The sequence below is a fragment of the Propithecus coquereli genome, unplaced genomic scaffold, assembly GCF_000956105.1.
Source record: "Propithecus coquereli isolate 6110/MARCELLA unplaced genomic scaffold, Pcoq_1.0 Scaffold812, whole genome shotgun sequence".
Lineage (NCBI taxonomy): Eukaryota > Metazoa > Chordata > Mammalia > Primates > Indriidae > Propithecus > Propithecus coquereli.
Window position 1 is genome coordinate 155,800 of NW_012154308.1, and position 17,584 is coordinate 173,383.

Here is a 17,584-nt window from a genome sequence, read left to right on the forward strand (position 1 = left end):
ACCGTCCAGGATCAGCTGGAGGCGGCCCAAGGGGTCTGGTAAACAGTTCTGCTGGAGGGCGTACAGACACATAGAGCCAACCAGGATGGTCCGAATCTATGCCCAGATTCACACAGCTGTAAGCCCCAGCGTCACTGGGATTTGAGTGCTCTCATTTAGGGAGCCTTTTTTGGAAAGACCCCCACGTGTTGAAGGCATAGAGTGCAATAAAGACCAAGAGGCCAAAAGCGAGAGTCCTAAGTTTAATCAGAGGGGAAAGCTGGCATAGCCAAGCCAATTTGTGCAAACGAAAATTGGGCAGACTCTGCTTCCAGCCATTCTCCAGCGGCCGAGTTTTTCAACGCTCTGGGCACCCCCTAAGGGTCCCCCAGCTGTGCCGCTGCTGCGCCTGTACGGCCTTCGGGTCCCCACTCGCAGCCTCCCCACCGGCTCCGCCCCCGCCCGCCCAGGCTCCGCCCCGCCGCGCGGTCCTCTCGGCTCGCGAACTCACTGGGGCCGGCGGGCGGCAGCGCTCGGCATTGTGGCGGGCGGCGGGGACCGGCGAGGGCGCCGGAGCCGCGGGCTGCGGCGGGGCTCGGGGAGGCGCTCACGGGGCTGGGACAGCGCGGCGCCGGCCGCTGCGCGCGCCACTGAGCGCTCTCACCTTGGGTCGCGCAACTTGAGAGCCAGGGCGCAGTAGCGCGGGGAGCGCTCAGAGCCCAGGGCGCGCCGGAGCCTGGCTGGAGAGCGGGCGCCGGACACCCATCGCGCTCCGAGCGCCGGGCGGCCCTCCGCGCGGCGTGGCTGCCGCTGCCCCCACGGAAGGCACGGGCTGGCGCGGCCGGGCGCCGGGGAGGACGGCGAGGAGGAGGCGGCGGCGGCGGAGACGGCGGCGGCGAGACTGGGGCCGGGGAGAGAGCCCTGGGGGAGAGGCTCCCGAGCCGGGCCGCGGGAGCATGTGGGCCCGGAGCGGAGCGCGGGGTGCGCTGCTGCTGGCGCTGCTGCTCTGCTGGGACCTGAGGCTGAGCGAAGCAGGTAGGGAGCGATCGGGCCTGGGGACAGGGGTGAGAGGATCCTTGGCGCCTCTCTCTCCCGTGAACTTGAGGTGGTCCTTCGCCGCGTCGATGCGCGCAGGGAAGCGGCAGGAGCACCCAAGTTAGAAGGCAGATTTCTCTGCCCACCACAGTGGGCGATGGCGCAGTCACCTCGCGGGGGGCGCAGGTCAGGGGGTTTACAGTAAGCGGGAAGCTTCCTACTCTCGCCTGGAACGGATCGCTTCTTTTCCCTGTAACGGGTGTTGGAGTCGGGGTCTGAGTCTCCGGGAGGACCCGCCTCCAGGGGACTCCTGGCTCCCAGCGCGCCTGATTTCAGCGCCGAAAAAAGACTGTGGCTGCACCGGCAAGGTGCGCGCTCGCTGCCCTGCGCTGGTAACTTCCTAGTCCCGGTCCCGGCTTGCCCGGGCTCTGGTGCGCTGCACGGACAGGAACCCGCAGACCAGAGGGAGGGAGGAGAGACCTGCGGAGTACAGGAAGCGCGCGAGCCGCTCCGCCAGCTGGGGAGGCCGGGGTGAAGGGCTTTGACTACTGAAAGAGGGAGAGCTAAATTCTGCACACATAGCTTTCCCCGAGATCGCGGGGCCCGCAGGTCTGGCAGGATTTTTTTCTGGGTGTTGGTGTGTGTGTTGGAAGGGGGCGGAGGTACGTAGCGATCCTGCCGAGTTTCCCTTTAAATGGGTCACTGACATTCTCACTGTCCGGGGAACAGAGTAGGTGCGCTCTCCTCTATACGGCGCCTGCTCTGGACCCAGCACGATGCCTTCAGAGGGTTGGTAGGCTCTTAAAATAAAATCCCCAACCCGCCTCTCCCGCCGTGGATGTGTACGTGTCTCGCTTGTCCTGTAGCTGGACCAGGTGTTACTGACGGCCGCGTCTTCCCTCTCTCTGGTACCCGAACCCAAGCAGGTGGACTGGCTGCAGCTGCCTGGAGCCTCGGCTCCGGAGCTGGGTGGGGACGGGGGAGGGGGTCATCCTGCACGGAGTCGTCTCTGAGTTGAGACTGAGAATGGGGCAGGAAAACTGGGGCAGAAAGTGGACCGCGATGACGCAGCCCCTCCTCACCACCTTCCGCTGCGATGTTGACATCCGTCCTTCCCCCCACCCCCATAGCCAAAGATTGCTCCTTTTGGAATTAATAATTCCCACGGCCAGGAGTGAGGGCTTGGTTTATCACCTCATTTTTTTTTGCAAGCCCTGTGTTGTAAAGTTACGCCACTCAATCATTTGATCCAAGTTAATTATGATTTGGGCAGACTCTGGTATTTACAGCAGTGTTTTGAAGTTGGAAGGTAATGATGGGGAGGGGGCAGGCAGGCTGCTGAATTGACCAACTTTGTTTTAAAGCGCTCAGTTAGACGTGGGAGGGAGGGCCTGGGATGGGGTGTTGGTTTCTGGTTTGAGGGTGTTTGAGGAGGTGATTGAAGAGCTGAAGTCTCTGTAAATGGCACATGGGCAGGGTTGAGTCTTGAGAAACTGTTTTTGTACCAGCAGAGCAGTGGGATCAGAAATAAATCCTGAGGTTACTGGGAGCTGGGGGCGGGGGAGGCTCTGGTAGGCAGGAGAAAGACAAGACTGGTTGCCCTGTAGTTCTCTGGGTGGGTGGGCTTGGCCGGGAAGGCTGGAGGTGGCCTGCCTTTCCTGCTTAACAAAGCATCCAGCCCCCACCTTCCCCAGAAGAAACCCCAGGCCCAGGGCTTTGATGGATTTGGGCACCAACGGTGCCCAATGAGAAATGGCCTCTAATACCCCGCTTTGATTTCTCACTAGTGAGCAGAAGCCGTGTTGGAATTGTGCTCATTACTTAGCGCGGCAGGAGCTGCCTGCCCACCAGCCTGGAGAGGGGCCAACTGGTGGGGTCGGCCTGCAGCCTTCTCATTGCCCAGAATGTGTGGCCCTTAGAAACCTGCCTTCAGGAGGGGGGACAAGTCTCTTCCTCCCACACAGTCTCCTTTCTCTAATGCCACAAGGCACAGAGCGTCTTTCTTGCAGATGTTCTTTGGGCTTTTCCAGTGGATCCCTCATGAATCCCATTTCATTGATGGGGAAAACCAAGGCCAGCATGCTGGCTTTCCCCAACTCTCACCTTCACTCGACCACAAATCGAAGACTTGTATGCAGGGCTCCTGTCCAATAGCCAGGCTGATTCAGACCACATTGGCTCCTTCCTCCCATCCTCATCCACCCCTCTGCTGTCTGCCTCAGGTTGAGCTAAGGCAGGGAAGGCTGTATCTACACAGACAGCTCTTTCCTGGGGGTGTCCCAGCTCCCCTCAAGTGACAGGCACCTCTCTCCTTTCCCCCACCTCCATCCCCAGTGAATACGGGAATGAGATCCCTTAATAGCACCAAGAATTTTTTTTTTTTTTTTTTTTTTTTTTTTTGAGTCTCACTCTTTTGCCCGGGCTAGAGTGAGTGCCGTGGCGTCAGCCTAGCTCACAGCAACCTCAAACTCCTGGGCTCAAGCGATCCTCCTGCCTCAGCCTCCCGGTAGCTGGGACTACAGGCATGTGCCACCATGCCCGGCTAATTTTTTCTATATATTTTTAGTTGTCCAATTACTTTCTTTCTATTTTTAGTAGAGACGGGGTCTCGCTCTTGCTCAGGCTGGTCTCGAACTCCTGAGCTCAAACAATCTGCCCGCCTCGGCCTCCCAGAGAGCTAGGATTACAGGCGTGAGCCACCGCGCCCGGCCCCACCGAGAATTTTTTTAAACCATAAAGTAAGTCTGTTGGTGGAGAAATCAAAACTGGAACCATAAAACCCCAACCATACAAGGAGATGTCAGCAAGTGACTGGCCAGCAGAGGCCACTTCAAAAGCTTTAGTTGGCCCTGGAAATCTCCTCCCTCCCCAACCCTCGGCCCTTCCTGGAGCTTTTAATGAGCCTTTCCTTGGCCTCTGGCTGGGATGGTTGAGAAGGAGCAGAGGTGTCATGATAATACTTCTCTTTAAAGTGTAATTAAAACCAGCGTTTTTCTAGTGTCTCTGCTTTGTGTGTGTGCACGTGTATATGTGTGTATGTGAGTGTGGTGTGATGGCCTGTCCTCCTCGTCTCCCTCTACACTCACTATAGCAAACACCCGTCTCACTTAAACAAATGGAAAGTCAAGTGTCTTAATGGGTTTTCTCATTAAAATGAAAATACCACTGCAGGGGAGGAATTTCTCCTATAATCTCTCTCTGCCTCTTTCCCCTCTCTACCCCCAAACAGGAAGTTCTGTAGTATAAAATTTAAAATAAAAATTCCCCTTTTTTCCAATCCACTTATTTAACTGTTGAAGCTTTGGGACAGGCCCAAGTTGGGCGGGGTCACATTGTGACTCAGTGGTAGAGCCAGGATTTGAGCTCAAGCCTCATAAACCTCAGTCTAGTGTTTTGGGCTCCTTCATTCCACCTGGGCTGGAGACCCACGGTCATGGGTCTGGGGTTGAGATTCTGAAGTTGAAGCACCACCTAAGGCAGGCAGCTGAAGTTAAGATTGCTTTGCTAGCTGGGTTAGGCTGGGACTTGTAGCAGGATGGAGGAAAGAGGGTTGAGTTGGGAGCATGGACCCAGGAGAGGTGGAAGGGTTAGGGCCAAAGGACAGCAGTGAAGCTCCAAGACCACACAAGTGCCCAAAAGTGTTCCTGCCCCCCTCCCCCCCCCCCAAGCATTGATCTTCTGAGCCACTGCATTGGCCTGGGGAATTTAAGACAGATCACAAGCCAAGCTCCCTTGGGCTGCAGGGCTAAATGTTAGCATTTTAGAGTTCTGCACCCATTTGTATATTGTGACAGAATATGTTTTTAGTTTTTATTTTGAAGCTTTGGAAGCCAATGCCCTTCCTATCCCTCTTTGTTGTGGAGTTTCTCCTGGACTGAAGGTCCTGCCACCCCAGTCACAGGCTGTCGGGCCTAAGATGAGGTCTGCCTCCCACCTCCCCTTCCCTGAGCCACTGGAGGTTTTCTAAGGAGGGTTGGGGGCTGCCTAGGATTTTAGGGGTGGGTGGGGGGAGATGGATCCCTCTACTCCCAGTGCTTAGAGAGCACGGTTAATGATTCTGAATGGACAGTCCTGAGAGCCTTCCCCAGGGCCTGCCAGCTACACATAAGGTCTTTTCAACCTCAGAGCTAGGGTTGGTTCAAAAAGAGAGAACTTGGAGCCCACTGAGGCCTGCAAAAAAGGGTGCAGGGTTTGGGTCAAAGGGTGGGACTTGGGGCTGGCGGCCCTGGGCCCAGGACAACTGCTGCCCAGGCAGCTGCCCCCAGAGGGCAGGGAGGAGAAAGCTGCCCCAGGCCAGAGCCTTCTCTTGGCGTCCTCCGTCTCCTCACCAGCTTCCTAAACGGCTTCCACAAATAGAGTCCTTAAAGCTGTGAAGGCAAAATGAAACCAAACAAGTGTGTTCTGTGCTTTTCTGTTTCTTTTCTTTTTTTTCTTTTTTTTAAGGAAATTTAAAGTACCGCAATTAGAATAATACCGGGAGGGGACAGTTTCCGCAGGCCAGGGCAGGGCGGTGCGCCCGCCGCTGGAGCTTGGTTCCCAAGTTGGGGCTGGGGCGCCACCTCCTGCCCCCTTCGGGCCTGCGCTCCGCCGGGGCGCCGCGGGAGTAGATCCCCGCCCGACGCGTTTTGGGGAGCCGGGGCCAGGTGAGCCCCTCCTGGGGCTTTTTGGGAGAAGGCTGGCACCGGAGCTGGGTGGCGCTGGGCTGGAACTCCGGCCCAGCCGCGGCGCCCCCGCGGGCAGACAAGCCCGGGCGGAGCGCGCTCAGCCACAGGTCCCCACGGCGCCCCTTCCTCCCGGCTCCTGGTCTTCGGCAATGCTAATAGCAGCGAAAATATTTGCTGAAGTGCAGGCATAAATCAGCCGTCTCCCCGCCCCCCACCCTTTTGTCTCCTCTTCCTTCCCTCCAAAAGCACTGGGCTGCCCATTTACCCTTCCCGGCAAAGCTGCCTGGGTAGCCCCTCCGCAGCGAGGGGGCTGGATTCCGTGCCCACTAGCAGCCCCCCATCTCCTGCACCCCCTCGGCTCCCTCGCCACCTCCCTCACCAGCCGAGCTAAATCTGTCTGCAGGAGCCCCGGGAGCTCTAACGCCGCCACCGCCTTGCCTCAAGAGGGAGCGCCGAGCCCCCCTCCTTCTCACCTCCCAGAACAGGCTGCCCCCAGCGCCTCGCAACTTCCCCGGCGCTGCACGGCTGGTTTTTTCAGGGAAGCCAGACTTGTGGGTGTGAGAGCATGTATTAAAGAGTGTGTAGGGGTGAGCGTGTGCATTGAGGTGGGTGGAGGTGGGAGCGCGAAGTGGGAGGGGAAGTAGGTGTGGTGTTGTGTTGGGGTGTTAGTCGTGTGTGGAGGGGAGGTGTGCGTGGGGTGTGTGCAGGAGATGGATGTGTGTGTTGAGGCTGATTGTGCCTTTTGTATGTGGGGATGTGTGATGTATACGGCTGTGTGTGTGGTTGTGGCGTGTTTGTGTATAAATGGTATGTGTATGTGGGGACAGTGAGTCACCATCAGGCATGGGAAGCTCCATCCGCTGTATTGTGTCCGCGATTCCTCTTCAGGATGGGACCCAGGCCATCTGCCCTTCAGCAGAAGGAGACCTCATTCTGCCGGGCACCTGGGGCAGAGAGCGGGGCGTGGCCTGAGTGCCAGGCTGTGCTGTTGGGAAGGCACAGGATGGCTTCCCCCGCTGCGGGCAGATGGAGCGGGCCTGCCTGCAGGTGGGTCCTGGTGCCCTAGAGGGAGGAAGGTTGGACATAGATGGGCCCTAAGCCAGCCCTGGACCTTGGGCTCCTGCCCCAAGAAGGGCCTGGGTCCCAGACCCGGGGTCTCCTGCAGTCAGCTCCCAGCTTACCTGGGGCAGTGGGAGGGGCTGTGGTTTGGAGATCTGCTCTCTGACCTGAGTCAGCTCCTGCTTCAGCTTGTCTCCCTCCAGCAGGAGTGAGGGCTCCTCTGGAATTTGCTGGAGAAGGAGCCAGCAGAGCGTAAGTGAGTGCATCCCTAAAGGAGAGCCGCATCTCAGGCAGGCGTGGCTGGGGCAGTGCAGTGGAAGCAATGGAAAGTGGACATACACATGCTGGACTCGCCGTCCCTACCACTTCTTTTGGTCCCAGAAGGGCCCCTCTGCTCTCCCAGGTGTGCCCGTACAAGGAACTGTCATCCCTTTTGGTCTAGGGTAAGATGTGCCATTCTGGAGCAGGCAGGCCTACAGGAAAGTCACGACCTTACCAATGTGCATGTTGCTTTACAGTTAACAGAACGCTTTCACTTGTGAAACCTCACTTTGTCCCTGTGAGAACCCCACCAGGGAGGTAGATGCCCACTTGGGAAGCTGGAGAGGCAGGACTGGGACCCAGGTCAGAATCCCTAAGAGGCCCTGGCCCTAACTCTCGAGAGGTTGGTCACTGTTGGGGGCTGGGGTGCTGATGTCCACTCCAGAAATGTTAAATGGCATTCAGAGTTCTAGATGCCACACGAGGACAACAGCCAGTATGCAGGGAAGAACACAGCAAAGAGTAGAGGTTCTAAGCCTTGGGGCTTCCTGGGAGCGGGTGACGAGGGCCAGAACTTGACTCCCCTTTTCAGGTCCTGAGAGAGGATGGGGTGGAGGCTTAGCTAGCTGGGCACCTGGTAGGGGTACCAGCCTGACCTTGCCCGCCTCGGGAAATTTGGTCTCTTAGCATCTGCTCTGTCTGGGGCCCTCTTGGGGTGGGCTCTGACCCTTGGGGAACCAAGGTCCTGGCCCATTCCCCCTCCCAGCATCCCATTTCAACTGTGTGCCTTGGGGCCAGCCCTCTCAGCTACTTCTGACTCCGTGGGCCAGGACCTGGGGCACAGGCTTGAGACCAAAAGATTTCTTATCCTTTGATCCTCCTCTGTGGCTCTTGAAAATGGAGTGAGTCCAGAAAATGCTTTTTAATCACTGGTAGGGATCATGTTGGGGGTGCGGCACGGGGAGGTTTTCCTTTGCCTTCTGCCATGCCTCCCCCAGGGAACACAGAGTGGATGAGCAGGGAAGGATGGCATCCTCGGCCCAGCCACTTCTGCCAGCCAGTCAGAGGAGAAGGTTCATTTGTCATCACCACCTCTGGGAAGCTCCCAGCTGCTCTGTCCCCACACACCCCTCATCACAGAAGCCCCTCCCTAGGGCCTTTGCTGCAGGTGCAAAAGGGTGCATGGCATGACCAACTGGAATTTTGAGGTTAACATAACATCCCAGCATTGTCACTCCCCAACTGGGTGGCCTTGGGCAGCTCACCAAACTGCGCTGTGCCTCTGTTTGCTCATCTGTAAAGTGGGGATGATAACAATATCATCCTGATGGAGTTGCTTTGAGGATCACATGAGCTGATGCATGATGAAGCCTTTAGCATGGTGCCCACACGGCAGTGAGCGCTCTGGGACTGTTCGTGCACAGCCTGCTCCGGAGAGAACCTGCGATGCAGAGTCGTCCTCCTCCAAGATAGTGAGGGCGTGGAGGCTCAGCACTCCTGGCCTAGGAGTTAGGAAACTCTGCTTCTTGCCCTTCATCTACTGTGTGACTTTGGGCAGGTGCCTTTCCCTCTCTGGGTACTGGTTGCTTGGCCTCCCTCCCCATCTGTGAGTTTGGAGTAGGGGAGAGATGGGAGGATGATCCTTAATGGATGTGGGGTTTTTTGTCTGGTTCTATCTGAAGAGCCCCCAGCAGCTAGCTAGAAACAGAGGTAGCCGAGGCCCAGAACCACTTGTGTTTACAGAGGCCCTTCCGGAAAGTCAATATATTGACTGGAATGCCCTTGCGCGCATTATGTGGCCCTGGGTGTCTCTCTCCTTCTCTCTCTCTCTATCCATCTCTCCGAAGCCATAAATCACCCTCCAGGACCTTGGTCCCCTTTTCCTGCTCCATAGGCATCTCCTGCATCAGAGACTGAGAGCCCCAGACGCCAAGCAGGGCCCAGGAGGCAGAGAAGCAGCACTTGGTCCCCACCCCGCCACCCCCTCCAAGGCTCAAGGGGGCCCTGCGGAATGTGTGATAGGAACAGACGGCCAGACCTGGCCCCTTGCCATTCACTGCTTCATCTCAGGGGAAAGGGGGGGCTGATCTTGGGGGTGGGGTATGAGGATCCTGTCCCCACATCGGGTATTGGAACACTGGTCCAGCCCTGAAACAGGTGCACGTGCACATTCGTTCAGTCTGAGCAAGTGCTGGGCTGTGGGCTCAGAGGTGGAAACGCACGGGCCTGACCGTTCAAGAATGGGTGAGCCTGGTGTTACTTCTTGAAGCATGAGCCATGAGCCAGGCCTGTGATGCTGGGGGCATATATGGTGATGCAAGGAGAGGAACCCCTTCAAGCATGAGCCAACATGTGTCTGTACTGGGAGATGTGTGGTGTTTAGAGGGCAGGCTCTACAGTCAGACCACTTGAGTTCAAATTCCAGCTGTGCCACCATCTGGCTGTGTGTCCTAGAGCAAGTTGCCTAGCCTCTCTGAGGTTTAGTTTCTTCATTTGTAAAATGGGAACAGTAATAGCACCGATCTCATCAGATTGTTTTGGGAATAAATAAGATAATACATAAAAGCGCTTTGCACATCCTAAAGTGCCCAGTAACATTCACCGTCGTCACTGCAGCACCACGTATTGGGTGGTACAATAGGAAGCGCCTGTGATGTCGAGAGGAGGCTCTTGTGGGCCTGGGTATTCAGGGCAAACTTCCTCGTGAAAGATGGTGCTTGACTGGCCCTCAAGGAATGAGCGGAGGCCGGGCGCGGTGGCTCACTCCTGTAATCCTAGCACTCTGGGAGGCCGAGGCAGGTGGATCACTCAAGGTCAGGAGTTCGAGACCAGCAAGAGCGAGACCCCATGTCTACTAAAAAGTAGAAAGAAATGATCTGGACAACTAAAAATATATATATAGAAAAAATTAGCTGGGCATGGTGGCACATGCCTGTAGTCCCAACTACTCGGGAGGCTGAGGCAGGAGGATCGCTTGAGCCCAGGAGTCTGAGGTTGCTGTGGGCTAGGCTGAAGCCACGGCACTTTAGCCCAGGCAACAGAGTGAGACTTTGTCTCAAAAAAAAAAAAAAAAGAATGAGCGGAGTTTGGGGAATGGAGAGGGCTGTCCTGATGGGGACGTGTGCGGCGGGAACATCTGGCGCATCCACCCAGGAAACAAATTCTCAATTCAGCTACTGACTTGCATCTGATCGTCTAATAAAACAAAACTTCCAGGGCCAGGGGTCTCTTCTTAGTCCAGTGGAAAGAGCTACAGGCTTTGGTGTTAAAAGGATTCGAAGCTTCCCGAGTACCTGGGTCAGGTGGCTCCACCTCTCTGCACCTCAGCTTCCCCGTTCACGGCATGGGCACAATAACAACACCTACACCGTGGGCGGTGTGACGTGAACTAACACACAGTGCGGTCCTGCACAGAGTGGGTGCGCCATTGATGTCCATTGTCTTCCCTCCTCTTCCCGCCCCTCCCCCAACCCCCAATCTGGCTGACCCCTGGCTGGGCTGGGCCCTGATTCTATCCCTGTAAATGTCTGGGCAGGAGAGCAGGGGGACACGGAGTCCCCAGGTAGCAGCTTTCAGGTTGGCCAGAGTGCCAGGGAGAAGGGCAGGGAGAGAAGAGAGGCTGCCTTTTCTGGTTCCCGGTACCCATCTGGACCTGCCCTGACCCAGGAGGCATCCGTAAGGTCTGGGATGAATGTCTTCTGCTGAGATCACCCAGGAGCCTGCAATCCCCAGAGGCCTGGAGTGGCGTCTGGAGGCATTGCTGGCATCAGGAGACAGACCGAAGGAAAGCAGCTCTGTAATGCAATCAGAGGCGCCCGCCTGCCCAGCCAGGGGCCTGGGCACCTATGCAGGATGCAGAGCTTACGAGAAGTTGTTAGAAATTCCAGGAACGTTGTCGTTGACCCCCTCCTACCCCACTTTTGGTCATTCTGGGACACAGCAGGGCAGAGCGAGACTCTGATGAGCAGTGCCCTGGGGTGGGGTGGGGTGGGGTGGGTCTGTCGTATGAGGCAGCCTCGCACCCTTTCCCTGTCCGTGTCACCAAGCCAGGGCCCTGGCGATGGGGAAGAGGGTCAGTGCGGTGAGGCAAGATGGGCTGGAATGACTAGGTGATGGGGGAGCAGCCGTGACACTGGGGACTGGGGAGGCTGGCTCGATTTCGCTCACTCGTGAGTGTCCCTGGCACCCAGCACAGTGCCCGGCACACAGTAGGTGCTCAGTAAATCTCTGTAGAATGGGTGAATGAGGAACTCGAGGTCAGGGCTCACTTGCCCAGGAGGCAGCCGTGACTTTGTCCCTACTGTGTGCAGGCTTGCCGCCGTGGGCGGGTAACCAAAGGATTAGAAGAGCCCTGTCCCTCTGCTTATAGCCTCCCCCTCCTGCCTGCCTGCTCCCCTCCCTTCATTTTCTCCTGCTTGCTTTCTTTGAGCACTTATTGTGTACCAGGCATGCTGGAAGCCAGAGACACGTCTTCAGTGGTCAGAGCCCCTGGGGTTAGAAAGAATTTATTCACTAAATCCAGTGGAGCCACAAAGAATTAACTGAGTTTCGCAGTGAGGTGCCCTCAGCCCCTTTGCGTGGAGAAAGAGTGGCAGACACTTGCTGGGCTGGTAACTTTGTACTTACCTGCAAGGTGGCCCTCACAAGGCACAGCCGGTCCAGGCCCCTTTCAGATGTTCGTTTCCTACTTAAAGCCCGTTGATCAACCCTCTCCACCTTGCCTTCTGGTGGCTCAAGAGAATGCTCATTGCATGGGCACTGGCTCTGAGGCCTGGGAGCAGGTGTGGCTGAGCAGGTGTATCTGAAGGCCACGGCCAGGGTCTGACTCCAGGCCACAGCCCTCCATATCAGCTGCTGCCAGCTTCTTAGCAGGAGCTGGGCTTGGTGCAGGGGAGGAGTTCCAGCCACAGGCTGACCCAGGGTCTCCATGGCACCATGTCCAGTTCTAACATTCAGGGAGCATCTCTGGGAGATGAAACATCCCCAGGCCCTCGGCTGAGGCAGCAGCAAGCCTGGCCCAGCTACTACCCTTATAGCTGGGGGCCTGCTAGCCCTTGCCAGGAGCCCCTGCCACAGGCTGATCTGGAATTCCTGCCTGCAAGTCCAGAACAGCCAGGGCTGCTGGACACAATGACCCCTGCTGCAAATTTGATCTGGCCCCACATTTTCCTGAGGTCCATCCCACTTCTGTACACACACACACACACACACACACACACACAAACACACAAAGAAAACAACAGCAAAAAAAGCCCTGAGTTGAGAATCTGCGGGAAGGTCAGATTCTAATCCTAGCCACATAGCTAATCTGCTCTGTGGCATTGGGCTAGTCCCTTTCCCTCTCTGGGCTTCATCTGTCCAAATGAAGGGGGTCCACCCTTGAATCAGAAAACCTGGGTTCAAGTCCTAGCTCCATCACTCACTGCAACTCCCTGAGCTTGCATCTCCTCACTGTAAAGTGGGGGCCCTGATTGGTTGTCGGGGAGATTAAATAACATGGGCATGGTCAGTGAATGTCAGTTTCCTTTTCTTTGTACCTGGAAGGAAATCAAACTACAAATCACTGGTTACCCCCTTCTTTCTTTCTAACACTCCTCTCTTGACTTGGGGAATGTTAGACATAGGTGGGGTAGGGTCATGCCAGGGAGTTCTGAGATTCCTCCGGCTGTCAGAGTCCGTGACTGTAAAGTCCTGCAGGTGTGCTTCAGGATGGCTCTGGGTGACTTGGTGATTGCCTAAGGTTTTCCGCGAGGGGAGAGCCTGTGTTGGCAGACACGTTTGGAAAGAGCACTGGAGTAGGAATCTGGAAGCTTCGGCTCTAGGGCCAAGTCTATCTCTGTGTGGTAGGCAAATCCCTCACCCTGTTTGAGCCTCAGTGTACCCATTAGCAAAAGGAACAAAAAAAGCTAAATGGCAGTTAGGACCAAGAGAGAAAACACCTGGAGAGGTGCTTTGGAAACTGTTCTCCAAAGCCCCAGAGGCTGCTGATCTGAGGAGGAAGGAGGCCTGCAGAGCCGGGAACCCCAGGGATGTGACATCCTGAGAACTGTTGGCCGTGGGGCAGGGGGCGGGAGGAACGATCCCATTGCCCTGCTTTCTCTCTGTGGCTGGCCATGGCTGTTGAGCTGAATGACAAGAGTTTGGGCCACTTCTCACCCTTCTTTGTGCCCCTGTCCTCTGACCCTACACCCCAGAGCAGAGGGGGCCCGGGTGCCACGTCAGGGAAGGTTAGTGTCAGTGCCGGGCTTGATGCCGTCTGAGCCAGCGCACCATCTGCCGTGCCCACCAGAAGTTACATAATCCCTCGGCCGGCTGCCCGTTCTTAGAAAACAGGGCAGGCAGGACCAGCAGGGAGTGGAGAGTTAGAGTTTTCTTCTCCGCGTTTTGTTCCCTCCCAGCCCACCACGTCCCTGGACCAGTCTTCATTCCCCGAGTTGCTCCCACACTGTTCAGAGCCAAGGCAGAGCCAGGCTGAGGTTGGAAGGGGACGTGGCAGGATTGCTTGCTACCTTGCTGTGCAGACTGCAGGACACCCTGCGGGCTCTGTGTGCTGACAGCACACCCGGCTGGCTGCACCTCACCAGCCCCCACGCCATTCCTCTGCTGAGCTGGGGGTCAAGGAGGACCACTCAAGCTTCTAGAAGAAGGGGCAGAGTCTCCTCCACACCCCCTAGTTCCTACAGAGGTATTCCCCTGCCAACACCTTGTCAGATAATTAGCATTTTAATAATTCTAAATAACAGCCAGATAATGCCACCCATGTATCATTAGGGTCTGTGGAATCCCTGAGTCCCAACATCTAGTCCTGTCTCTGTCATTTGCAAGCTGTGCGATGTTGGCCAGGCTACTTCACCACTGTGACTCCCAGTTTCCTCCTCTGTGAAATGGGAATAACGAAGCCAGTTTCACGTAGCTGTTTTGAGGACTGATCAGGTCGTGTATGTAGAGGACAGAGAAAGTGTTCAGTGATGGTGGTTGTGACTATTGCTATCCAGTTCCATTCTCTCTTTTTAATCATGACCAAATCTGATTGATTCCAGGAATGCAAGGTTGGTTCAAAATTAATCCATTAATATTGATAACACAGGCCAAATTAATATCATGTATCCTATTAATGAATCTAAGGAAACAAAATCATATGATTATCTCCAGAGATGCTGAAAAAGGGACAAAATTCTACACCTATTAATGATGTAAACACTCAAGAAAATAGGAATTAAGGGATACTTTTTAACATGATAAAACATATATACCCTAGTCCTAAAGCTGGTATCTCATTTAATGGGGAAGCCCTGAAGGCATCCGTTAAGATCAGTAGTAGATGGCCATCACCTCTGCTAATCAGCCCTGCCCTGGAGGTATCAGCCAAAGTGATTAAATGAGAGAAATCAATTAGAAGCATAAGAAAGGGTTAAAGAAGAGATAAAACTATCCCTACCAGGTAGTGGAACATACTGTAAAGCCTCTGTGATTGAAACAGTGTGGCACTGATGCATGAACGGGTAAATAAAGCAAAGATAATAGAAAGTCCAGAGTTAGACGCTAATGTATATAGAAATGTAGAATCTGACAAACATGGTATCTCGGATCACTGGGGTAAAGACAGACTTTAATAAATGGGGCTGAGACAACGGGGTAGCCATTTGGACAAAGGTAAAATGGGATTCACATCTCACACCTTGCAGAGAAATAACTCCAAGTGGATTAGGGGTCTGAGTGTAAACAGTGGCACAACTACTAAATGAAAACACAGGTGACTTCCTCTTTATCCTTGGGTAGGGAAAGGCTAACTATGACTTAAAATCCAGAAGCAATAAAATAAAAGACTGGTCATTTTTATTACATGAAATTTAAAAAATTTTTGACCAAAAAACCCACAAGACATCTTAACCAAAGTCCAAAGACAAAGTATTTGACAAACTGAGAGAAAATATTTGTAACATATTCCACAAACAAAAGACTAATATCCCTAATATATAAGGTGTCCTCTGCTGGGCACTGTGGCTCACACCTGTAATCCCAGCACTTTCGGAGGCCGAGACGGGAGGATCGCCTGAGGTCAGGAGTTCGAGACCAGCCTGAGCAACATAGTGAGACCCCATCTCTACAAAAAGCATTTAAAAATTAGCCAGCCATGGTGACATGCATCTGTAGTCCCAGCTACTCAGGAGGCTGAGGCGGGAGAATGGCTTGAACCCAGGAGTTTGAGGCTGTGGTGAGCCATGATGACACCACCACACTCCAGCCCAGGCAACAGAGTGAGACCCTGTCTTAAAAAAAAAAAAAAAAAGTGCTCTCAAATATTGAGGAACAGAAGATCAAAAGCTGATATAAAGGTGGGGAAAAAACATGAATAGACAATTCATAAAATAAGATATAACAATGACCCTCAAACAGACTCATTCATAACTAGAGAAATGCCAATGAAAGCTACCCTGAGATGCTATTTCTCACTCATCAGACTGGAAAACATTGAAAACTGTGGTGGGGGAGTCAGGCACTTTCAGACATCGCTGTGGGAATGCAAATTGTTACAGCCCTTTGGATAGGTGGTTTGGCAATACCTAACAAAACTACTTACCTTTCAACTCAACAATCCCACTGCTAGAAATCTTCCCGTAAAATACACCTTCTTCAATACAAAAATAAACATGCACGAGGTTATTCATTGCAGCATTGGAAGTAGCCTAAATGCCCTAGGAGAGTAGTTGAATAAACCCTGATATACCCACACACTGGAGTACTATGCAGCTATAAAAAAGAGCGATGAAGCTCTCCATGGACTGATAACGGAGAGATTTCTAGGACATACTGACAAGTGAAAGAAGCAAAGCACAAAATACTACCTATAGTGCGCTACCTTTCACATGAGATAGAAGTGGGTCTAAGTCCAGGCCGGACCTGCACTTATCTTCTGATTTGCTTTTAATGGCCCTTGAATACATTCTGCCTCCCATCGGATGCCCCTCCCACCCTGCTTACAGATCCGGGCAGTGGGCCGGGGACATGGGGTACATTCCCTGTGCTGCCTCCTAAGTGCCATCCCTGCCCCAGCTTGGATTGTGGTTCTGGCTTTGTGTGGTCCTGAGCACATCCCTTCGGCCCCCTGGAACTCGATCTCAGCTTCTGTAAAATGGCAATGAATCCTACAGACAGAAAGTGGGACCAGCGACACAATTAGTTCACGTGTGTGCAAAGGGCTTTGCACAATGTGGGATATAATTTTGTTATTTACCCACAGGGTCTGCAGGTTGCTCCTTGGGTCTTTAGTCCTAGATCCTCCTTTTCTAGTCCCTTGGGACACACACGCACACACACACACACACACACACACACACACACACACACACACACATACATATACATATACACACACACACACACACACACACACACTGCCATTGTATACAGAGCTGCAGAAGACGCTGAGATGGCTGCTTAATTCGACCATGAGGGTCCCACCCCGTACACTCCATCTGCAAGCCCAGTGTGATATAGGCCCTCAGAGTTCCTGGCCTCCCTCCCACTGAAGCCTGAGCACACAAGGGCCTGCTCTGTGCCCATTTTGCATACATTGTCTTACTTAGTCCTTGTAATGACTCAGGGAGGAAGGTCTTAGCAGAAGAGCTAAGTGGGGCTCTAGGAAGTGAAGTGACCCACCCTAACCTCCCAGCTTTTAGTGTCAGAGCCTAGTCTCGGTTTAGCCCTAGACTTTGCATTCTAGATTCAGCGCTCCTTCCATGAGCCCACGCCACACCCACTCTTGTCCCTGTGCACCTCTCTGAATGTTGTATGCTCAGGAACTCCTTGTGGAGTGATTCATTGGTGAGTGAATAGAAGCACTTGGACCTGCTTTGTAAAATGCAGACTCCTCCACCAATGTGACTGTGGTCTCAATAACGAGCTGTTGATTGATGGACAGAACTGGGCCTTTCCCACAGGCCGGTCTCAGCCAGCTTCAGTCCGCCCCTTCACCGTTGGAAGGATTGGCCAGAGAGAATGAGTGTTCTTGTGGGCATATGGGGGTAACATTAGCAGCCCCAGCTGGACTGCAGGGGAGGGGCCGTGCGAACCTCAGCACCTTCACAGAGCGGAGGGGGCCTTGGGCAGGCCGGTGGGGACATGACTGCCTGAAGATCATGCTCCAAGCCTGAGAACTCCACTTACTAGTCAGTAAGTCGTTTATTACACTCACGACAGTGTCCTCCATCCCCGCCCCTGGGTCGTGTGGAGCCAGCTGAAGACCTGTTCTCTCCGGGGAAAGGGGCTGCCAGAAGCCTGGAGTATGCCATCTTCCTCCTTCCCTGTGGACCAGAGTGCTCGCCCGAGCCCCAGAGGCCCCGATCTCTGCTGGGAAGGCCAGCTGAAACAGAAGTTCCCTGGGTGCTTGGGGCATTTCCTTCTCACTTCCCTGGACTTCCTTTCCAAGAATCCTTCTAGAGAATTGTCGTGCCTATGGGGTGGGCAGTGCAGTCTTCAGAGTTTCTTAGGAACCGCAGCCTGGCAGACCTTATAAAGGGGAGCCTGAAAGCCCAGCGTCCCTTGGTTTGGGTAAGAGCTCGTGGTGAGACTCATCGCCAGGCCCT

The 17,584-nt window shown here is 54.5% G+C and overlaps 1 protein-coding gene across 1 annotated transcript in view; it reads left to right on the forward strand.

Moving 5' to 3' along the window:
• Positions 1-482: 482 nt before the first annotated feature.
• The window catches only part of UNC5B (unc-5 homolog B (C. elegans)), an 84,882-nt gene continuing 67,780 nt past the window's right edge, over positions 483-17,584 (forward strand). The window contains exon 1 of the mRNA XM_012663598.1: positions 483-1,014. Within this exon, the coding sequence (XP_012519052.1) occupies positions 936-1,014 (79 nt within the window). The 5' untranslated portion in view covers positions 483-935. The remainder of the gene's footprint in view (positions 1,015-17,584) is intronic.